Source organism: Pan troglodytes, chromosome 6 (assembly GCF_028858775.2).
Source record: "Pan troglodytes isolate AG18354 chromosome 6, NHGRI_mPanTro3-v2.0_pri, whole genome shotgun sequence".
NCBI classification, from domain to species: Eukaryota; Metazoa; Chordata; class Mammalia; order Primates; family Hominidae; genus Pan; species Pan troglodytes.
The window spans coordinates 54066155-54091085 of NC_072404.2; the positions used below are offsets into that span (position 1 = coordinate 54066155).

The window sequence follows — 24931 nt, forward strand, 5'->3', positions numbered from 1 at the left end:
CCTTTTTGAGATAACCACAATTTATTCACCAAAATAGCCGACTAGATCTTTTTCCTTAGTAGGTGTGGCAGTTTGTAGTAACTTGAATCTTATTATCCTTCTGAAGTTAAGGCTGTCTTTGGAAAAGAAGAATATGATTTCTCAATATTATCTCAAAAATGTTCATTTCAAACCAGGTCACACAAATTCTTGCTCTCTGTGTACCATGAAGGAGAGTTGTGATGACAGAATCGGATAGGACCATATTGTGTTATTATGATTACTTAAGAAATAGCAATTCTAAACACTTCCAGTTCTTTCACATTTTCTGGAACTTTTAGCAAACAGGATCTTGCTTTTGAAGGTCCTATTTCCTAACTTTTACTTAAGAGATGTTCTGGGGCCTGAGGTGCTTGCGCTAAAGGCAGAAATACAGTTCCCTATCAGGGCCATAAAAGCTACAGGAGGATGGATGCAGGGAGCCAGCAAGGATGCCTTGAAGTAGTGTTCTAGGCAAAGGGCAGGGACAAAACATCTGTCATAAATGAACAAATGCAGGGACATTGCACTGGGGATATTGAAAACCTCCCTGCTGGTCTGTCACTTAATGCACATTAATAGAAACACCACATTAAGTCACCGTAATTATCCTACAAATCTCGAATGCCCCCTGGCACTTTAGCCTAGGATTTTGCCTGCTCTGTGCCAGGCCAGGGGATTGAAGCCCCAGGAAGCTGTACCTGGCTCTTAGTCCTACAGAGATTGGGGAAGCTGAAGACTATACCACACTCTAGGTACAAAGCTAGGATAGCCCACATTCTTCTGCCCCCATATAAAATTTCCACACATTCTCAGTGCCAGGAAGATGAGGCCCAAACACTGGCTTTGCTGTCCATCTGCTTTCTTTTTTTCTTTGTTTTGTTTTGTTTTGCTTTGAGACAGTCTTGCTCTGTTGCCCAGGCTGAAGTGCAATGGCGCGATCTCGGCTCCCCGCAACCTCCACCTCTCAGACTCAAGCGATTCTCCTGCTTCAGCCTCCTGAGTAGCTGGGATTACAGGCTCACACCACTACTGCCCAGCTAATTTTTGCATTTTTAGTAGAGACAGGGTTTCACCATATTGGCCAGGCTGGTCTTGAACTCCTGGCGTCAAGTGATCTGCCCTCCTCGGCCTCCCAAAGTGCTGGAATTCCAGGCGTGAGCCACCGCACCTGGCCACCTTCAGCCTTATTTAAATCTTTCTGAGATTCACACACACCCTTAGCAGAAAACTGTATATCTTTTATCATTAGCTTTGGTGCAAGAAACCCCATCCCTTTTTCACTACCTTGTCTTCATAGCCAATTGTTCATATCTTTTTCTCTTCCTAAGCTGCAAAGTTCACCCAAAATAAATGGAAATCACACCAGACTCTCAGTTTTCTACTGAGTTCTTCGTGTCATTACAGACTGCCTTTTCTCCTCCAGGTTCTTTCTGGTTCCTGCCCACGTCCCTGCAGTAGGGGTGGCTGAGGTGTGGGAGCTCTTCACCCAGGCTCTAGCAGATAGCGTGGATTTTGGCAAGGCGAGGACTCACAGAGGTGCCTCTGCGCCTTCCAGCAAGGACTCACCCTTCAATGTCGCACGTTGTTGTGAATGTGAAGTGTCTGTTCACAGATGTGGGGGGAATAGTCCCTAGGGTCTGGCCATGTGGTATCCTTGCTTGTCAGAGTTTAAAGAGACTTGACAGTAAGATCCAGGTTCCAAGCCACACAGCATTTCTTTTTTCCTTGGGGAAAATAAAATAATCTGTTTCTCACTTTCTAGTTCTTTCCAAGAGCCACTCTGCTTCCTTCTCAGTGTAATCCAAAGAGTCAGAACAATGACTAACCTAAGCCCAGTTCATTCTGCAGATGGCCAATTCCAAAAGCCATGTGTCCAGCTTCACTCTAGCATGAGGTGTCGGGAGTCTGGTTAGCAGCCAGAAAGCCCAAGCATGTGACTCTGATGGAGCAATTGCTCCGCCTTGTAGGGTGATGACGTGGGGATGGGTACCAGTTCCTGCTGGTGTCTTGTAGGAGAATTATCATTGGGACCTTGTATACCCTTTACGGTGCTCGGGTCCATCAGCTCTCCAGCTAGAGAATAGCAGCAACTATTTATCAAGCCTGTGTTCAACCCCAAACTATCAAGATGCCATGAAGAGACTGACCACTATGGCACAGAAGTCGAAATGGACGCCAGGCTCTCAAAGCAGTGGGATGGCTCCAGCCAGTGGAACATTTTGCTTGGGCTTCAAGTAGCTACATCTCTTTCTGCTTTTCTCCTTTTGTAGCTTGCTTCGTTTATCACAGGTGAGGATTCCATGCAGTTGCTCAAAGACACAGAAAGCCTGGACTCACCTGCTCTGGGCAGTTCTGCCGCCCACAGTGTGGCTATGCCTTGCTTCTCCCTCTCCCGTATTTATTCCCAATTTCAGGTTCTTCACATTATCAAACTCATTTTCTTTCCAGCTTCTCTTCTCAGTTGTTTCTTCCATGTCTGGAGCCCGTTAGTCTGACATTCTAGGGACTATTTGTATTGAGCTGCCTGGGTGGTCGTTCTTCCTTTGACCTTGGAGAATCCTACAGGCATTGCCAATTGGCTCAAGTTGGGACCACTGCGATGGGTCCTGTATACCACCACACACCATCTCTATATTTTGAAACTTTTCTCAAAATATTTTTCTATATCTCATTAACTATAGGCTTCAAGGCAAATGTTTTTAGACCCCATGTGAAACTTTATCCTAACCCTCACTTCTTTTACACACACCTAGGAATATACTTTCCCATTTTGGGGTAAAGAGAATGTTTAATCCATATTCAGTATTGAAAGAATCTCCCAATCAGGTGACTCAATGCAATTTGTCAAGAACCTGGTTGTGTGATGAAGTGTGACTTTCAGTCTAGTGAACACACTTCTCAAAGCAGTGGAATATTTTCCTTTGAACGGAATTTTTATTTCCCTAATTGGCACTTTGAACTACTTTTCATTTTATTTCATTTATTTATTTTTGCCCTCAGATTACAGCATCTGTGGAAATTGCAAAGCTTGCTGCAAAACCTGCCCCAGTGGCCGGCACTGAAGAGAATTCTTCAGCTTGATGGAGCTCTCAGAAATGCGATAGCTCAGAATTTACATTTTGTCCACGGTAAGCTAGCTTTGGTGTTATTTGTCCCTGACTCACTAAGAGTAAATGTGAAATTTATTGGAAAATGGACTTGAAACTGCCTGACACATTGTAAAGTTGGGAGATAACTTTGCTGGTGTCATATGCATATTTATGCTTTACTCTGATGCCTTCTAGGGGATTTAAAATACAGCACACCAAGGCTTAATAACAATAAGGGCACAGTGAAGAGTGCATCCTTCTGTTTTCCTTAAGTCCATGCTGTGGCCTATGACAAGCAGTGTCCTAAGGCTGGGTTGACTTTCACATTCACGGCAGCATCTGTGGTTTTCAGGCTGGAAAGGGACCAGAGTGCGTTGTGAATAAGCGTATCTTTTGTATTCTGTTCCTTCTACTGCCTCCTCCCACCAATGCTTCTTGGTGTCCGGTAGGGAGAGTGTGTTCCCCCTGGGTTTGCAGAATGCCCTTGTTTGAACTTTCTTGACTATGGTGAGCATTATTCCTTCTTCCCTCTTCTGAGGAAGTTGGGTTTGGACTTTTGCCCAGATGGGCTGCAGCCTTTTCATTTTCTCAGGGAGGAGAGGGAAAAAGTGAGGGGGGATGTTACTTTAGAAGTAAAAACTCATTCTCACTAGTCTTTGGAAAGGACAAAATGATATTACAATGACTCCTGTTTTCCTTTCTAAGGAAGAGAAGAAAATGTATAATAATAGGTCAAGTTTTTAAAAAATCCATGTTTTCAGGATCCAGTTTATTGATTCATGGCCATGTATAAAAGTCAAGCTTACTTACCTTAGGTGAATAATAATCAATTTGTCTACTTTGCAGAAGTCCTCATTTGCCTGGAGACATCAGCTAATGATTTTAAATGGTTTGAACTTAACCAATTGAAACTGGAAAAGGATGTGTTCTTTTGGGAGCTGAAACAGGTAAAGCACAACAAAGAATTATAAATAAGCATTTTTAATAAAACATTCAAGAAGCTCATGCAATATTCAGTTTTGCTCCTTTTGTGAATTGTGCTAGCTAAAAAAGGGAACAATATGCAGGTTTTTCAAAACTTTATGTTGTGTTTAAAATGTTTATCATTGCTTATTATATTTGCAGTTCTTGAGCCCATGAAGAGGGTATCTAAGCCTCTTTAAATGTTACTCCTTCCCACTCTTGTTAATCTTTTAGATGTTGGCGAAGAATGCTGTCTGCCCGAATGGTCGTTTCTCTGAGAAGGAGGCCTTTTTGCCCCCTGGAAACTCCAGCATATGGGGTGGTCTCCAGGGACTGTTGTGCTATTGTAACTCCTCTGAGACGAGTGTTTTAAACAAGCTACTTGGTTCAGTAGAGGATGCTGTAAGTATTCTACCATCTTAGCTCTTCTAAGGGCACCAATTTAAGATTAAATTCACCAAAGATGCTAATATTTAACCTGGAGTTTCGATGAGGAAAGTTTTGCCGTAAGCCCACACACTTAAAGGAAGCTGGCTCTCTGAACTCCAGCAGCCCTTCAATGCTGGCCTTTCTGTCTGACTGAAAGGTTGTATGCCACCAGCCTGGCCAAAACCTACTTGAAATTCCTCAAACTTTCAAAACATACCACTTCTTCTTTTCTGGCTTCCTGGATCCTTGATCTGCTTCATTCTGGGCTGCACATGCTAAGAAAAGCAGAGGAGTCTCTCTGGTGATTAGTCAATCCCAGCAAAACTGTGGCTTTGAGTGGTTACAAGCTTTAAAAGTCATATTCCTCTCATGTAACTGCCCAGGACAATGGGCTACCCCTGTTCAGCGCTCAAGTGGGACTGCAGAATGTTGAACGATTTGTTTGGAAAGATTATTTTGTCAAGTTCCAGCCCTATTCTTCTTACTGAGAATTAAAATTACAATATTTATATTTTTAGAGTTCATTTTTCTCTCTCAGTATTACCTATTTTTTTATATCCTTATATACCATGGAAATAAAACCAGTGAAATAATGAAACTAGTGAAATATAAATGATGTCTCAGCAAAATGAAAATTGGGATAGTAATTGAATAGTGTGCATAATTCAATCACCGATTTCTTAGCATCTACTCTGTGCATGACAGTATGCTGAAGGGAGTACAAACATGAAGAAGACACTATCTTGGTAGAGAAGGGCAAACAACAATGAGAGCCTTGGAGCTCAGCATCTAGGAGTCTTCCCAAATAAGTCAATGAGCCTTAGATGAGGTGTAAGATTTGGAAGCAAAGAGAAGTCAGGAGAGGATGCTAAGCAGGCAGAAAATTATATGTGAAGGGCTGGGCATAGTAGCTCATGCCTGTAGTCCCAGCACTTTGGGAGGTCTAGGTGGGCAGATCGTTTGAGCCCAGGAGTTTAAGACCAACCTGGGCAACATAGCTAAACCCTATCTCTACAAAAATGAAAACAAAAATTAGCCAGATGTGATGGCACATGCCTGTAATACCAGCTACTCAGGAGGCTGAGGTGGGAGAATTGCTTGAGCCCAGCAGGTCAAGGCTGCAGTGAGCCATGATCACACCATTGCACTCCAGCCTGGGTGACAATGTGAGACCCTATTAAAAAAATAAAGAAAAGAAAATAAAGAAGAAAAGTGTATGTGAATGCATGCAGGCACAAAAAACATTACCTGTTTGCAAATACCTTTCTTGCTACTGGATGTCAGCTCTTTCCTGGCAGAAATCCTATCTCAAATTTCTTTTTATCTGTAAAGTCTAACTTGTAGTCTCATATGAAGCAGGAAACTATGTATTTATAGGTTACATATACTTGAGAGAGCCTTTTGGATGATGCCTGCGATACATATCACTAACAAATCACCCCAAAGCTCAGTGACCTAAAACAAAACACATTATTTTCTCTCTCTTCTGACTCTGGGTTGACCAGGCTCTGTGGGGTGGTTCTTCTGATGGTCTTACTGGGCATCATTCACGTAGTTGCAGTCAGATGGCCGTGAGGGCTGGAGTCTGGTTAGCTAGGATACTGAGACGAGGGCCTCTCATTCTCCTCTCAGACTCAAGATGTCTCTTCTCCAGGTAACCTCTCCATATGGCCTTTCAGCAGGGTAGCCAGACTTCTGACATGGCTATCCAGGGATCCCACACACAAGCAAAAACAGGCAAGGAGGGAGAGTAGGAGCTGCCAGTCCTCAGAGAAGGTAGAACTAGAACTGGCACAATTCACTTCAGCTGCATTCTATGGGTTTACGTGAGCCAGATCTCAGCCTAGAGGAATTGTGGAAGGTGGTACTGAGAGTGAGACTCTCAGGGGGTCTGGTTCACAGGCTACTTGTTGCAACTAGCTAACACAGATAGCTATGACACTGAGTCCCATCCTACTTTATTATTGGATTAAGTTTTATTTTTGGACTTATTAACCTGAACATGAGTAAAGATTCAAGTCCAGAACTATAACTTAGATAATTACCATGCCATAGGGCACGATCTTTGATGTACAGTTTGAGTGGACCCCTTGTTTAGTGATACAGGGTAAAGGCTGTGTCTCAAATATCCACATTTGAATTGCTTTATTTATTATAAGCAATATCTTCTTTTCTTGTTAAGGATCGTATTTTGCAAGAGGTCATTACTTGGCACAAAAATATGTCAGTTTTAATACCTGAAGAATATTTGGACTGGAAGGAACTTGAGATGCAGCTGTCAGAAGCAAGCCTTTCCTGTACTCGGCTCTTCCTGCTGCTGGGAGCTGATCCCTCTCCTGAGAATAATGTCTTTTCTAGTGACTGTAAGCACCAGCTTGTCTCCACAGTGTAAGTACATGTTTGGTGGGAAACTTATAAACAATTGGGACATCAGAATGATTTCAACTGCCCCTTCTACACAAATGATAGATCAATATGGTAGATTATATTTTGAATAGAAAGAGGTTCAATTTATTTTAAAAATATTAACCTACTGGTACAGTTGGAAAGCATCTAAAAACTGTAAAATATGAAAGAGTTCCCTTAATGTTTAACCACTGACTTAATCTTTCATTAGAAATTGAGGATCCCTGGTAAGTCCAAGGTATGCATGTGATGGAAGTTCTTGTTTACTTAATTACTCAGAAATTGTGCACTAACTACAAATGGGAAGCTTCTCTTGGGAGCTGTAACTCTACAGAAAATTCGCCTTGATTTTATTTTATGACTGTGAATTATATGTGTGATCAATTTCCATTTTCCTTGACTGCTAGGATGTTCTTCGTCAAATATGTCAAATAAGGAATATATATTTTCTTAATCTTTAAGTTCACTTCCTGTTATGGCCTTTAATTTTCCTCTTTTTTTGTCCTTCTTGATTTATTGTCTTATATTTTATGTATTCTCATAAATTGCTTTTCCTCATTTTTCAAATCGAGGTAGAGGAGTTTGTAAACAAACTTAAAAATTTAGTAGAACTATTTGAAAGATTCTATTTCCTTACATAAGTGGACTGCCATGCATTTGCATATATTTGTTTTTAGAAAAATTTATAATGATCTAACTGTCATCTGCAAGATCATTTTTAAATTTTAATTTTCTCTGGATTCTTTTTGACTGCAGGATATTTCATACACTTGAAAAAGCACAATTTTTCCTGGAACAAGCATATTATTGGAAAGCCTTCATAAAGTTTATCAGGAAGACTTGCGAAGTGGCCCAATATGTAAATATGCAAGAGAGTTTCCAGAACAGACTATTGGGTAAGTCAGTAGCCTAAACTACAGGAATGGGGGATGCTTTCCCCTTTTAGTGAGGTGACATAATTTCCTGAGAGTCCATCCTATTTAACAAAGCGGGGCTTAAAATGGGTGGCTCTCCAAGCACAATTTGGCATTGTGATTACTTCGTATAATTTTTTCTCATCAATTATGACAAGACTTACCAGAAGTCCTGGTTTGACTGAGCTACGTTGTTCCTGCAAAATTTATAATAGTGACTGCATTTACTCTCAAGACTGTCCTGGTTTGGGTGATAAATACTTCTATGTGCAGACTAGTCATGATCCTACTCACAAGAGTCCATATTTTCTGTTGTGGCCCTTCTCACTTTACTTAGCATTAAGATTGATGCTCACACTGGGGACAACACCCCATGAACCTATAGAAGAAAACACAAACTGTTTTTCTCTATACACACACTCAACACTTCCAACACTGCTGTGACCATATGTGTGGATTTGTTCCACAACAAGCAATTACTCCACTTCTCCATTGACACTAACTGGGTGTCCTACAATTCGATTCAATTCTCGCACTGTCTGCCTGGAATTAGCATCAGATCCTGCAGGTTAAGGGCTCAGTCCCACAAGATTGCCCCTACTTCAGACGCCAACCCCAAGTCCAGGCTTCCCTTCTCACTTCTGATCAATTGGGTATAAATCAGGATTCCCATGAACCCCTCGTTTTGTTCAGTAATTTGCTGGTACAAGTCACAGAATGCAGAAAAACAGCTTACTTCCTAGGTTACTGGTTTATTAAGCAGATATAATTTAGTAACAGTAGATGGAAGAAATGCATAGGGTGAGGTATGTGGGGGCATGGAGCTTCTATGCCCTCTCCAGGCCTACCACCCTCCCAGCACCTCCATGTCCTCATCAACCTATGAGCACTCTGAACACTGTCCTTTTGGGTTTTTATGGAAGTTTCCTTATGTAGGCATGATATATTAAATCATTGGACATTAGTGATTGACTCAACTTCCATCCCTCTCTTCCCTACCTAGAGGTTAGAAGGCAGGTAAGGGAATGGGAGGAGGGAGAACCTGAAAGTTCCAACCTTCTAATTACAGGGTTGGTTCCCCTGACAATCAGCCCCCATTCTGGGGCTATCCAGCGCCTCTAGTCACCAGTCATTCATTAGCATACAAAAAGACACCACTTCCTACATTCCAAGGGTCTTAGCAGCTATGTGCCTGTCAGGAAACAATGGCCTAGACCAAATATATATGTATGTTTTTATTATGTTAACGGCTCACCTCTTTCCTTGTCAGCTTCATAAAACCAAAAATTCCCTAAAATATAAATATTACAAACTCATAACTGTATGATTCACAGGGAGTCCTCCTGTTCCCCAGAGATCTACTTTTTGGAAAGATGCCAGCATGTAAAACTTGCACTTCTGACCTCTGCTTTTTTACTCTAGAGCTGGTTGTCTATTTCCATCTCTCCTTGGGAATTATCTTCTGCCCTGGTTTCCAGCATGCCATGACACTGCTCCATCACAGTGGGGTTATCAGCTTCTCCTTAGAAAGCCTGCATCTTGGACGTCAGGGACTTGGACAGGAAATGGGAGTTTCTCATCCCTTTTCTGTGGCTATTACGACCTTGCCTTTTCTTATTTCATGCTGTTTTTTAAACTGCTACTTTTAGAGGCTGCCAGAGATACTCCCTCTGTAGCTCTCAGTATCAAATCCACATATGGTAAGATGGGCCTTTGCATTTTCTACAGATTACACTATAAAACTCTTCTGTATAGCAGCAGTATTGGGTTGATGGTAACTTCTCCAATGAGTTGGCCATGTTCTTCTGGGTTGAGTACTCATCCTACACTTTAACTTTCTCCTATACTACCTGTCCTCATTATCACTTATTCTTGCCCACTTTTGACTCTTTTCAGAAACAGGCTACAGAGAGTGATATGCAATAGTGGCAACAGGCTTGTGGTTCAGAAGTCTCAATGATACTGATAATTGCAAATATTTATTGTGCTTTCTATGATTATCTTGTTTAATCCTCATTCAACCTGTGAGATAGGTACCATTATGATTTCATTTTCAGATGAGAAAATTGAGGCTCAGAAAGATTTTATTCCTAGCATAGGTCTCAAAAGTATTAAGCATCGAAGTCAAGAATACAAATCCAGGAAGTCTCACTCTGGATCCTGTAAGCTTAACCACTCTACTTTCTTTGGACAGACCCTTGCTGGGGGCTGATCTCTGTGAAAAGGCTTGCGCTATCACAGAAATATAACTAGTCTTATTAAGAAACGGAATTTAAAAAAAATATTTTTACTAAATATGTATATTATTTTATTAATTTATTTTTTATCTTTATTATTTTCTTTCTTCTAGTAAATTTAGTGTGATTGTTGTTCTTTTTCTTGTTCTTGACTTTCAGATTTTCTTATTTTCTAATAGGTACTTTTAAGACAATAAATTTTCCTCTATGCTGAGCTCTAGGTATATTTCACACATTTTAATATGTCATTCAACTGCCTTCTGGCATGTAAGAGAAGTCAGTTGGTAATCTTATAAAAGCTCCATTGTATGTTATGAGTCGTTTTTCTTTTGCTGCTTTTAAGATTCTCACTTTGTCTTTGACTTTCAATAGTTTCATTATAAGGTGCCTTCGTATGGGTCTCTTTGGGTTTATGCTACTTGAAGTTTTTTAACTTCTTGCATTTGTATATCCATTTAGTTTTCAAATGTGGGGTGTTTTTAGCCGTTAATACACTCTCTGCCCCTTTAAATACACTCTCTGCCCCTTTCTCTTTTTCTCGTCTTCTGCATGCGTATATTGGTTGGCTTGATGGTGTCTCATAAGTTCCTTGGGCTGTATTCATTTTTTTTTCTTTGCTCCTCTGATTTGATTGTTTCACATGGCCCATCTTTAAGTTTGTGGGTTCTTTCTTTTGCCTGAATTTCTAAATTCAGTTATTCTATTTTTTAGCTCCAGAATTTCTGTTGGGTTCTTTGTAAATACAGCCATGCATCACTTAATAATGTGGATGCATTCTGAGAAATGCATTGTTGGGCAATTTTTCCATTGTTCAAACATCATAGAGTATATTTACACAAACCTAGATGGTATAGCTTACTACATACCTGGAGTATACGGTTAGCCTATTGTTCCTAGGCCACAAACATATACAGGTTATTCTACTGAATACTGTAGGCAATTGTAACATGATAGTAAGTATTTGTGTATTTAAGCATATATAACAAAAAGGTAAGGTAAAAATATAGTATTATAATCTTACGGGACCAAACATCATTATGTGGTATATGACTGTAATCTCTCTCTCTTTGCTAATATTCCACTTTGTTTATAAACCATTTTCTAGATTTAGTTTTGTGTTTTTCACTGTGTTTTCTTTGAGTTCATTGGCCATATTTAAGGTAGTTGTTTTAATTTATTTATGAAGTAAGCCAGAGGCCTGCATTTCTTTAGCGGACAATCTCTGGAGATTTATCTGGTTCCTTTGAATCATTCATGTTACTCTGTTTTATTTTGGTATGTCTTGATATGTTCTCTTGAGATTTGGACACTTGAAAAAAATTTCCACTTCCCCCAGCTTTTGTAGAATGGCTTTGTGCAGGGGAAGACCTTCATTGCCCAAACTGTTTTAAAGGCTCAGGGTCTTTTAAATCTTTTCTGAAGATGTGTATTCCCTAAGCCTAAATGTGTGTTTTTATTCCACTTCCCTGCATACATAGTATCTGCTTTAAAATGTATTATTCAGTCTCCTGGTTCATCTCAAAAGCCTTGGATGTTTATTGTATTCCTATGTCCATAATTGATTACTCCTAGCCGCCTACGGGTCTGCAGACTCCCTGCAGCTCTAACATGCCACAGTGACTGACTGCTGCTTTCAGTGGCCTCCAACCTGGCATCCAAACTATGCCACTTTTCTCATCTGTGCTCTACATCAGGCAAGACAGAAACCAGTCACTTCGGCAGCCCCTAGGCAAGCCATATATTGCCAGCAAGTTCTATTTTTTCCCTTGTATACTGAGGGAGGAACTTGAAATTGATACACATCTTCCTGACAGTGGCATATTGTGCCATGAAGGGGATGAAGAGTGAATGAGAAAAATGTCACAAAATTTCACAATGAGTGTGACATTTTCTTGGATTATTAGGGATTTACTTGGTTGTTGCATCTTCTTAACTGATTTCTAGTGCAATGGTGCAATCTCACCTCACTGCAACCTTTGCTTCCAGGCTCAAGCGATTCTCCTGACTTTGCCTCCCAAGTAGCTGGGACTACAGGTGAATGCCACAGCACCTGGCTAATTTGTATTTCTTGCACAAATGGGGTTTCGCCATGTTGCCCAGGCTGGTCCCAAACTCCTCAGCTCAAGTGATCCACCTGCCTCAGCCTCCCAGAGTGCTGGGATTACAGGCATGAGCTACAACACCTGGAATATTTCTTCATATTTATCCATCTTGAGGACTTAAGATGTGTGGACTTATATATTTATTGTCTTTGAACAATTCCATATTACTATTTCTTTAAATATTTCTTTTACCTCAATTTCTTTTTTTTTCTTATTAGGACTGTACTTACGTGTGTGTGTGTGTCTGTGTGTGTGTTCATGTGTGTGTCCCAAATGTTTCTTCTCTTTTCTATATTGTTCCTCCTGTTTTCTTTAGTCTCTATGCCTCAGTCTGGGTGGTTTTTCTCTGATTTATTTTCTAGTTGAGAAATTCTTTCTGCAGAATGTGTTTAATTAAGCTTACTCCTTTAATTCTTAATTTCAGTTATTATATGTTCTAGAATTTTCATTTTATTTTATAGGTTTTACTAAATATTTTATGCCTGATAACTTCAATAACTTTATTTTCTGGGTGTCAGTATCTATTGTATGCTTTTCCTATTTTTTTTCCCCAATTCCTATTGTTTTTTATACAACTTTTTTTCTTTTAAGAGGTAGAGTCTCACTTTATTGCCCAGGGTGGAATGCAGTGGTACAACCATAGCTCACTGTAGCCTCGAATTATGAGGCTCAAGTGATCCTTTTGTCTCAGTCTCCCAAGTAGCTATGACAACAGGCTCATACCACCATTTGCAGCTAATTTTTTAATTTTAATTTTTGTTGAGATAGGGTCTTGCTATATTGCCCAGGCTAATCTTGAACTCCTGGGCTTAAGAGATTCTCCTGCCTTGGACACCCAAAGCACTCGACATACATCTTTTTATTAAATGCATTTCAGACATTATATGTAGAGATAGTGCGACACTCTGCATGATTTTTTTTTCCTCCAGAGGTGCTTTAGTTTTGTTTCTGGCAGGCAGTGAGAGTGGAGGCATATCGCTTTAATTCAGTCAGGAATTAAACTATTTTTGAGCATGCTATGAAACTTTGTGAGAGCTCGATTGTTTCTTGTCTTCTTTTACTACTGGGGTGTAGCCTTCTGGGGGTATCAAGCTAAATTTGTGGTGTTTACTAAAGGCAATTTTTCCTCAGCTGTCTGTGAATTTCAGTTTCTTTCCTAGTCTTGTGAGGCTTTTGAAAGTTCTTATTTTCTTAGCTTCTCTTCCCTCATTTTTGTTTTGGAAACAACAGTTGCCCACAGTGGAAAAGTAGCTTCAAATGTTGGACTTCGTCTCTCCTGTCTTCCCTATTCTGTAATGTTGGCACACAAATTCCCAGTGCCTCAGTAGCTCTCTGATGCCTTAAAAATCATTAAAAATATTGTTCTCACTTTTCTGGATGTTTTTAGTGGAAGGGTTGGACTACAACAATCTAGTTTGCTACATACAGAAATTTTTTTTCAATTTAGAATTCAAAGCTGTGGTGTCACTAACCTCTGAGTGAGAAAGGCTGTGCCTGTGGCTCAGCAGTTCAGCCTTGAGAAGCTTTCTCAGCATGAGTAGTGTTGTGGTAAAGAGCTTGAATGCTGACGTCAGACTAATTAGTTTCTAATCTTGGCTTTGCAACAGATTAGCCATGTGATTTGGTGGCAAATTGCTTCAGTTTCCTTATCTATAAATAAGTTTCATAATATTAAAGGAATTAATACTTAAGACAGTATGTGATGATCCCATCACCCAGGTAGTGAACATAGTATCCAATAGTTAGTTTTTCAACCCTTGCCCACCCCTCTTTCCCTAATCTTTAGCTCCCAATTTCTATTGTTGCCACTTTTATATTCATATGTACACCATATTTAGTTCCCACTTATAAATGGGAACATGTGGTATTTGATTTTCTGTTCCTGAATTAATTTGCTGAGAATAGTGGCCCCCAGCTACATCCATGTTACTGCAAAGGACATGATTTCATTCTTTTTTATGGCTGTGTAGTGTTTCATGGGAGTATATGTACCACCTTTTCTTTATCCAATCAACTCTTGATGGACATCTAGCTGGATTCCATGACTTAGCTATTGTGAATAGTACTGTGATGAACATATGTGTGCATGTATCTTTATGGTAGAATGATATACATTCCTTTGGGTATATACACAATAATGGGACTGCTGGGTCAAATGGTAATTCTGTTTTCAGTTCTTTAAGAAATTGCCACACTGTTTTCCACGATGTTGAACTAATTTACTTTCCCTCTAACAGTGTGTAAGTGTTCCCGTTTCTCCACAACCTCACCAGCATCTGTTACTTTTTGGCTTTTTAATGATAGCCATTCTGACTGCAGTGAGATGGTATCTCAGTGGTTTTGATTTGTATTTCTCTAATGCAGTGGAGTATTTTTTCATATACTTATTGGCCACGTGCATGTCTTCTTCTAAAAAGTGTCTGTTCATGTCTTTTGCCTACTTTTTAATGGGGTTGTTTGTTTTTTGCTTGTTGGTTTTTTAAATTCCTTATAGATTCTGGATATTAGACCTTTGTTGGATGCATAGTTTGCAAATATTTTCTTCTGTTCTGTAGGGTGTCTGTTTACTCTCTTGATAGTTTCTTTTGCTGTGCAGAAGCTCTTTAGTTTAATTGGGTCCTATTTGTCAATTTTTTGTTGTTGTTGCAATAACTCTGATATCTTCATCTTGAAATCTTTTCCTGTTCCCATGTGCAGAATGATATTGCCTAGGTTATCTTCCAGGATATTGATAGTTTTAGGTTTAACATTTAAATCTTTAATCCATCTTGAGTTGATTTTTTTATATGAGGTGAGAAAGGGATCCAGCTTCAATCTTCTGCACATGGCTAGCCAGTTATTCCAGCACCTTTTATTGATTAAGGAATCCTTTCCCTATTGCTAGTTTTTGTCAACTTTGTCAAAGATCGATGGTTTTAGGTGTGTGGCCTTATTTCGGGGCTCTGGGCTGTCTATTCTGTTCCGTTGGTATATGTGTTTTATTTTTTATTTTTATTATTTTACCAGTACCATGTTGTTTTGGTTCCTGTAGCCATGTAGTGTAGTTTGGAGGTGGGTAATGCAATCCCTACAGCATTGCTCTTTTGCTTACGATTGCCTTGGCTATTCGGGCACTTTTTTGATTCCATATGAATTTTAAAATAGTTTTTTCAAATTCTGTAAAGAATGGCATCGGTAGTTTGTTAAGAATAACATTGAATCTGTGAATTGCTTTGGGAAATCTTAATAATATTGATTCTTCTTATCCATGAACATGGGATGTTTTTCCATTTTTTGTATCATCTGTGATTTCTTTGAGCAGTGTTTTTTAATTCTCATTGAGGAGATCTTTCGCCTTCCTGGTTAGCTGTATTCCTAGGTATTTTATTCTTTTTGTGGCTATTGTGAATGTGATTCGGCTTTCATCTTGGATATTGTTGGTTTGTACATTGATTTTCTATTCTGAAACTTTGCTGAAGTTGCTTATCAGATCTAGGGGCTCTGGGGCAGACTATGGGGTTTTCTAGGTACAGGATTGTATCATCTTGCAAACAAGGATAAAACTATCCCTGTTTGGAGACTTCCTCTCTTCCTGTTTGGCTGCCTTTTATTTCTTTCTCTTGCCTGATTGCTCTGGCTAGGACTTTCAGTATGATGGTGAATAGGAGTGGTGAGAGTGGTCATCCTTGTCCTGTTACAGTTCTAAAGGGAAATTCTTCTAGCTCTTTCCCATTTAGTATGATTTTGGCTGTGTGTTTTTCATCGATGGGCTGTTATTACTTTGAGGTATGTTCCTTCATTGCCTAGTTTGTTAAGGGTTTTTAAAATGAAGGGATGTTGAATTTTATCAATAGCCTTTTCTGCATCTATTGAGATGATCATGTGGTTTTTGTTTTTAGTTCTGTTTATGTGATAAATCACATTTACTGATTTGTGTATGTTGGACCAAACTTTCAACCCTGGGATAAAGCCTACTTGATTGTAGTGGATTAGCTTTCTGATGTGTTGCTGATTTGGTTTGATAGTATGTTGTTGAGGATTTTTGCATCTATGTTCATCAAGCATACTGGCCTGAAATTTTTGTTGTTGTTGTTGTTGTGTCTCTGCCAGGGTTTGGTATCAGGATGATGCTAGGCTCATAGAATGAGTTAGGGAGGGGTCCCTCCTCTGCAGTTTTTTGGATTAGTTTCAGTAGGGATGGTATCAGTTCTTCTTTATACATTTGGTAGAATTCACCTGTTGCTTATTTATTTATTTTTTTTGAGACAGGATCTCACTCTGTTGCCCAGGCTGGAGTGAAGTGATGCAATCGAGGCTCACTGCACCCTCGACCTCCCAGGGTCAAGCAACCCTCCTGCCTCAACCTCCCTAGTATCTGGAACTACAGGCATGTGCCACCATGCCCAGCTTATTTTTAGATTTTTTGTAGAGACAGGGTCCTGCTATGCTGCTCAGGCTGGTCTTGAACTCCTGGACTCAAGTAATCCTTCTGCCTCGGCCTCCCAAAGTGCTGGGATTACAGGTGTGAAATACTATGCCTGACCTTTTTGGTAGTCTTTTAAATTACTGATTCAATTTCAGAACTCATATTGATCAGTTCAGGGATCCAGTTTCTTCCTGTTTTGATCTTGGCAAGTTGTATGTTTCCAGGAATTCATTCATTTCTTTCAGTTTATGTAGTTTGTTTTCATAGAGGTGTTTGTAATAGTCTTTGAGGCTTTAAAAAAAAATTCTTTGGGGTCAGTTGTAATGTCCCCTTTTTCATTTCTGATTGTTTATTGAGACCTTGTCCCTTTTTTTTCTTTATTAGCCTAGCTAACAGTCTATCAATCTTATTTATTCTTTCAAGAAACCAAGCTCTGCATCATTGATCTTTTGTATGTTTTTTTGTGTGTGTGTCTTCATTTTCCTTAGTTTAGCTCTGAATTTGGTTATTTCTTGTTTTCTGCTAGCTTGCTTGCAGAAACCATGTGCAGAAGGGGTTGGTTTGCTCTTGTTTGTCTAGTTCCTGTAGGTGTGATGTTAGGTTATGAATTTTATATCTTTCTAAATTTTTGATGCGGGTGTTTAGTGCTATAAACTTCCCTCTTCACACTGCTTTAGCTATGTCCCAGAGATTCTTTGTTGTATCTTTGTTCTCATTAGTTTTCTAAGAATTTTATATTTCTGCCTTAATTTTATTGTTACCTATAAGTCATGCAGAAGCAGTTTGTTTAATTACCATGTAATTGTGTAGTTTTGAGCAATTTTCTTGGCATTAGTTTCTATTTTTATGGTGCTGTGGTCTGATAGTGTGTTTGGTGTGACTTTTTTTTTTTTAATTTGCTGCGGATTGTTTTATGGCCAATAATGTGGTTGATTTTAGAGTATGTGCCATGTGCACGTGAGAAGAATGTGTTTTCTATTATTTTGTGGGAGAGGATTCTGTAGAAGTCTGTTAGGCCCATTTTGTCAAGTGTCAAGTTCAAGTCCCAAATATTTTTGTTAGTTTTCTGTCTTGATCTAATATTGTCAGTGGGGTGTTGAATTCTCCTTCTATATTGTGTGGTTGTGTAAGTTTCATTGTAGGTCTCTGCGAACTCATTTTATGAGTCTGGATGCTCCTGTGTTGGATGCATATATATGTAGGATAGCTAGGTCTTCTTGTTGGATTGAACCTTTACCATTATGTAATGCCCTTCTTTGTCTTTTAAATTATTGTTGGTTTAAAGTTTGTTTTGTCTAAAGCAAACTATAGCAAGCCCTGCTTTTTTTCTGCTTTCCATTTGCTTGGTAGATTTTTCTTCATTCGTTTTCTTTCAGCTTATGGGTGTCGTCACATGTGAGATGGGCCTCTTGAAGACACATACGGCGTCTTACTTCTTTATCCAACTTCAACTTTGTGTCTTTTAATTGGAGCATGCATAGTTTTAGCCTGTTTACATTCAAGGTTAATATTAATATGTACAGATATGATTCTGATATCATGTTGTTAGTTGGTTACTATGCAGACTTGATTGTGTGGTTTCTTTGTAATGTTAATGATCTATATACTTAAGTGTTTTTTTTTTGTGGTGCCCAGCAACTGTCTTTCATTTCCATATTTAGCACTCCCTTAAGTATTTCTTTTGAGGCAGGTCTTGTGGTATTGAATTCCCTTAGCATTTGCTTGTCCCAAAAGGATCTTATTTCTCCTTTGTGCGTGAAAGCTCTGTTATTCTTTCCTTAGCTTGGTCTGTTCTGCTGTGAATACTTGCAATTGTATTATGAAATTCTTATAGTGTGTTTTTCAGCTCTGTGAGATCAGTTCTATTCTTTCTTGTAATGACCATTTCATCTTTCAGCTCCTGTATCATTGCCTATATTCCTTAGATTTCTTGGATTCAGTTTCAACTTTCTCCTATATCTGAATGATCTTTGTTCTTATCCGTATTTCTGAAGTGTGTCATTTCAGCCATTTCAGCCTGGTTAAGAACATTTGCTGGGGAACTAGAGCAGTCATGTGGAGGAAAGAAGACAATCTGACTTTTTGAGTTGTCAAGAGTTTTTGTTATGGTTCTTTCTCATCTGTGTCAGCTGATGTTTCTTTAACTGTGTTGTAATTTGAATACAGTCAGTTGACTCCTTTTCTGGATATTTTTAGAGGAAATAGGCTTTGTGCAGGGTCTTTATTTGTAGTTGATGATAGTTCTGTTTTAAATTCTTTGAGAAATCTCCAAACTGTTTTAAACTGTGGCTAAACTAATTTACGTTCCTCCAGCAGTGTATACCTTTACCATCTTACCAATGTAGTTTTATCACATTTTTGTTAATTCAATTCACAGGTTTAGAGTGCTATGTCTTTGTTAATAGTGTTCATTTCTTAATTTTGTGGGGAATCAGGATCACATATTCTTTCTTGCACACTGTTCTATTTTTCTTGAGTTAATAATTGTCTCATGATTTTCATTTGACAGTTTTCTATGAATTAATCACCAATTTAACCCATACTTGTCAAACCTGTACAATATTAATATGGTAAAAATGTTAGATGGTCTATAAATGTATAAATGTCTTCTTCTATTTTTCCTGTTGACTTAATGCTCTATGGTCTTCATGCTCCATTTGTAGTTTTGTGGTCCCCTAGAGCCAGGGGTCACTCTCTGGTGATTCTTTTACTTATATCCCTGAAGAGTCCCTACTCTGCTTTTCTGTGTTGGAACTTGTTTCCCAGATTCTATGTTTTATCTTTCTTGGTTTATACTCTTGTTTTAGCGAAGCATATCTTCCAGCAGCTTTTTCAGAGAACACTTTGTAGGTAAGTGATTTTTAGAGCTTGTATGTCTTAAAATGTCTTTTTTTTTTTTTTTACTCTCAAATTTGATTGGTAATTTAGTTGGGCATAAAAACATGAATTTGAAATTAGTTTGCCTCATGTACCATGGTATATTCAATCCAGTATGCCAATATATTGACTCTCTCTGTCTGAAATTTTTAGGCTGAGCTGATAGCTTTTAGCTGTGAGCAACCCTGTCTATTTACTCCAGTACGTCTGAAAAGTATATTTATTTATTTATTTCCTGTCTTCAAAAAGTTTGGGAAGAACTTTATTTAGTTTATAGTGTTCTTGTTGATAAACTCCTTAGATAAAATTTCTAATTTTTCAATGTAGCTTCCCCCCCGCTTTTCCTTCTCACTGATAAACTTTAGGTTTCTTTTTTAGTCCAAATATTCTGAGATTGTATGAAGACTTAAGTTAGTATGATACTTAAAAATAAACATTTTGGAAAATGTTTTTGGATTATTTCTTTGGTAATTTCAAACCGTGCCTTGTTTTTTTCTTTCTAGAACTCCTGTTAGCCATCAGTTGAACCCCCTGTATGAATTCCTAACTTTATAATCTTTTAGGATATTTTTTCTTCTACTTTCTGGGATATTTTCTCCATTTTATTTAAAATACTTCTTTAAAGATTTTTAAAATCATATTTTTAATTTTTGAGAACTTTTTCTTATTCTAAATATGTTCATTAAAATAGTTTTTTTGTTCTTGTTGCATCTTCTTTTATCACATTGAGACAGTCCTTTATTTTAAAGTTTATATAAGCATTTTCGATTCCTACTGGTTTTTATTTTTTTCTTTTGTGTGATCTGTCTTTTATGTGTAAACTTTCCCCAGTTTGTAATGATTCTAGGCTGTTCATTCATATTTAAAAATGAGGCACTAGAATGGTGATGGAAAGTGCCATGTCAAAGGGGGTGGCTTGTAAAGTGGGAGACATCACTCTAGGATAATCGGGCAGTAAGCCAACCTCCCATAAGATGATTCTCAGTTATTGGCATAGTTGCACATCTTTTCTTTTAGGTAGTTCAATTTCTCCAAAGCTTACAAAATAGAATTCTTCAAATACCTACTAACAACACACAGATGGAAAGGAATAGACCTGACTGCCAGCATTATGGAAACAAACAAAAAATGAGGTGATGAAAATATCATTGTTCAAAAATAACAGGTTAAATTAATCCCCACTATTTCCAGTAATGTTGTTACATCCATACCATCAGTTGTGTCTATTACTGGAAGCTCTGTTTCAGTCTGATTTTATTTCTTCAGACTAGTCAATCTCTAGCTTTCTACTGACATAGGAGAGGAGTGGATGCCTGGCTGGGGTGATGGAGAGAGTGTGTTAGAATTTATTCTTGCTCAAAATTTTATCTAAACCCATCTGCATATTTTTAGTTCAACCTCTCATGCTTATAGTCAGATGCTTATACCTCTAAGTCATGAGACTTTGGGGGATTCTGTGAAGGAAATTAACTTTACCCTCTTTTGATTTCTTTTTCTTGAAGTTTAAGCTTAAACTTTTCCTTCTCTGCTATGCCATATACCCCTTGTCTATTTGCTTTCTTCCTTCTAACTCTTTCTCATCTGCCATTGTTTCCTTTTCCATTCATTTTATCTCTGTGGTTGTATATTTTTATATTATCTACTCTCATTTCAGTGGTGTTTTGCCTCTACTTTTCACTGGATATTCCACAGCTTGATAGGGAAGTCCTAAGAAAGTCCAAGCTGGTGGGAATTATACACACATTTAGAGGTCTATGTCAGCATAGAGGTCTGGTGTACAGAGCAGATAACAATTTGAGTTGTTTGAACCAGAACTTGTGGAATGAGTGGAATTTGACAGCTAGCAACTGAAAGAAGAGTGTTCAAATACTTGCTTGATATAGTCTCCTCACAGACATCAGACACACAAATCTTTCCATGTTGAACTTTGAAATATTATAGCTTTGAGTAAATGAATGTATCATAAAAATTTTTCATCATGATATACAGACATGGGTAAGGTGAGATGAATAATAACTGAAGTAAATTAATAGACTGTGTGTTCTCTTTTGCTTGTGTTGCATGTATTGTGCACACCTGATTTGCTTACATCTTTGCTACTCAAAGTGTGATCCCTGCACCACAGTATCAACATCATCTGGATCTTGTTAGATATGTAGAATTGTGGCCCCATCTCAGACCTACTGAATCAGAGTATGCATTTTAAGAAGACGCCTAGATGACTTGTAAGCACAGGAAAGTTTGAGAAGCATTGGCTGTTGTTATGCATTCATCACTAGGTTATACATTCTTTATTTCCTCCTTTTCCTATTAGAACAAAACAAAACAACTACACATGAAAAGTATGTGGTATAATAGAGACATCATTTATTCTAGTCAATACATTATCTATGGTTACTTAAATTCATGGAGTGCAGTTTTATGATGCAGATAAAGCATGAACTGTTTGGTGTTTTGGCATGGGTTTTGGAAGCAGATGGACTTGGTAGCAAACATTGCATCTGACACAGATTCTTAATTACTTTTACCCTTGGTAAAATAAAAATTTACATAGTTTTCTTTACTGAGTTCTTATGAAGATTAAATAAAATGATGTTTCTAAAATGCTTAGCACAGTATCGTAGGCACATGCAATTAATATTAGTACCCTTTCCTTCCTCACCGAAATGAGTGTAAAAATTTTGAGGCATTACAACCAATGGCCAGGGAATTTGATATGGAAGATTTTATTTACGTATTTTGTTTAAAAAATTATTTGATACTGTTGAGCTTTTTAAATTTTTTAATTTTTATGGATACATAGTAGGCATGTATATTTATGAGTAACATGAGATATTTTCATACAGGCATGCGATGTGTAGTAATCACATCCATGTTGACATATACATATATCCATAAAACTGTAATCACAATTAAGACAGTGAAAGTCTTCATCACTCCCAAAAGCTTCTTCTCTATTGTCAATTCCGGCTTCCTGCCCTGTCACCAGGCTACCATTGCTCTGCTTTCTGTCACTGTACTTGAATTTTCATTTTGTAGAGATTTTTATAAATGGACATATGCAGTATGTACTTTTCTGTCTAACTTATTTTACTTAGCATAATTAATTAGCATTAATTAGTGTGAGATTCATTCATGTTGTAGTGTGTTCATTCCTTTTATCACTGAGTACTATTCCATCATATGGACGTATCACAGTTTGTCAGTCCATTCACACAATTCACAATTTGGTTGCTGACTCTTTCTGGCTTTACAAGTAAAGCTGCTGTGAACATTCACGGACAAGTCTCGTTTGGAAATATACTTTCTTTTCCTTAAAATTGAAATGTTTTGATTATGTGGGAGTTGTATGCTTAGCCTTTTACAAAATTCACAAACTGTTTTTTAAAGTCATTGTACCCTTTTACACTCCCATTGGCAGTGCATGAGAGTTGAAATACCTCCACTTCCTTACCAACACTTGGTATGATCAGTCTTTTAAATTTTAATCATTCTAATAGGTGTGTAGTGGTATGCTATTATGGATTTAATTCGTTTATATGAGTAATAATTTTGAACACCGATCTTTTCATGGACTTATATGTCATCTGTATTTTTGTTCATAAATTGTATATTCAAATCTTTCCCACTTTTTAAATTGGGTTATTTGTTTATTATTTAGTTTATAATTTTCCTGTATATACAGGATACAAACTCTTTATCAGACATACGCTTTGCAAATATTTCCTCCTGGCCTCTCGACTGTCTTTTCATTCTTCTTAACAAAGTAATCCAGTAGAAACATTTTAATTTTGATGATATTTTGTTTTTTGTTTTTTTGTTTTCTTAATAGATCCTGCTTTTGGTGTTGTAGCTAAGAAACCTTTGCTAACTCACAGGGTTGCAAAGATTTTTGCCTATATATTTTTTCTATAAGTTTAATAGATTTATGTCCTAAATTTAGGTCTATAATTCATTTTGTGTTAGTTTTTGTATGTGGTGTAGGCATATACTTAAGTTTATTATGATTACTTTTGCATAAGGGGACCTAATTACTCCAGCAAAATTTTTTATGAAGGCTATTCTTTTTCCATTGAATTACATTTGTATTTTTGTCAAAAAGTAGTTGTATAAATAAGTGGGTCTTCTTCTGAACTCTGTATTTTATCCCAGTGTTCTATTTGTCCATCTTTATACCAAAATTAACTACCTTGGTTATCATAGCTTTATAGTAAAGCTTAAATTTAGGTAGTGTTAGACCTTTAATTTTGTTCTTTTTTTTTTAAAAAAAATGTTTTTAGCTATTCTAGGTCATTTGCCTTTCCATATGAATTTTAGAATCTGCTTGTCAGTTTCTCAAAATTATGCTGGAATTTTAACCAGGATTGAATTGAGTCTATAGATGAATTAAGGGAGAATTAACTTTTTAATTATTTTCAATGTTCTAGCTGATGGTATATCTCTCCATTTATTTTGTCTTCTTTGTTTTTCCTTAACAAATCCTGTTGTGTTCATTCTAAAAGTCTTTCACATCTTTTTTCAGATTTATCCCTAAGATTTTAATACTTTAAATGCTTTTATAAATTGATTCTTAAAATTTTTGATCTTCAATAATTTGTTGCTCATATAAATATATATAAATATACATTTAATTTTTGTAAATTCATCTTGTATCATGCAAACATGCTAAATTTACTTTTTAGTATTTTTATAGATTTCATCAGATTGTCTATAAATAATGTTATCTGTGAATAAAGATGGTTTAATTGTTTTTGTATGTCTTTTATTTATTTTATTCATTCTTATTATACTGGCTATAACTTCTAATATAATGTGGAATAGAAATGATGAAAGGTAACATCTTTGTCTTTTCCTTGATCCTGGAAGAGGCGCATTTAATCTTTGGCAATTGAGTGTAATGTTAGCTATAGGTTTTCATAGATACTTTTTATTAGGTTAGAGAAATTTTCTTTTATTCCTACTTTGGCAAGAGCTTTTAATCAGGAATAGATGTCAGATTTTTCAAATGTTTTTCTGCATCTATTGAGATGATTTTTCTTTTTAAGTTTTTTGAATTTAGTTTTTTTAAAAATTCTAGTCATATAGTAAATTGCATTGCTTATTTTAAATGTTAAATTAACCTTGCATAACTGAGATAAACTCCACTTGATCAAAATATATTACCTTTTTATCTATTATTGGATTTAATTTGTTAAAATTTTGTTTAACATTTTGCATCAGTTTTTATGAGGGACAGTGGTCTTTAGTAGTGTTTTTAAAATTTGTCTTTGTCTTATATTTATAGATAATCATAACCTCATAGAATTATTCAGAAGTATTATCTTATTTTCAATTTTCTGGAAGAGTTTGTGTTGGATGGGTATTATTTCTCACTTAAATGTTTGGTAGATTTCACTAATGAAGCCATCTAGGCTTTTAGGGTTTTTTATTAGAAGATATTTAATTACAAATTCAATTTTTAATATACATTAGGGCTACTCAAGTTGTT

At 37.2% G+C, this 24931-nt stretch overlaps 1 protein-coding gene across 4 annotated transcripts in view; it reads left to right on the forward strand.

Moving 5' to 3' along the window:
* The window catches only part of ABCA13 (ATP binding cassette subfamily A member 13), a 477235-nt gene that overhangs the window by 71110 nt on the left and 381194 nt on the right, over window positions 1–24931 (forward strand). For all 4 annotated transcript variants that reach the window (XM_009442731.5, XM_016957445.4, XM_009442734.5 and 1 more), the window contains exons 11-15: window positions 3022–3149; window positions 3957–4057; window positions 4308–4475; window positions 6685–6890; window positions 7665–7804. In XM_009442731.5, the coding sequence (XP_009441006.5) occupies window positions 3022–3149; window positions 3957–4057; window positions 4308–4475; window positions 6685–6890; window positions 7665–7804 (743 nt within the window). The remainder of the gene's footprint in view (window positions 1–3021; window positions 3150–3956; window positions 4058–4307; window positions 4476–6684; window positions 6891–7664; window positions 7805–24931) is intronic.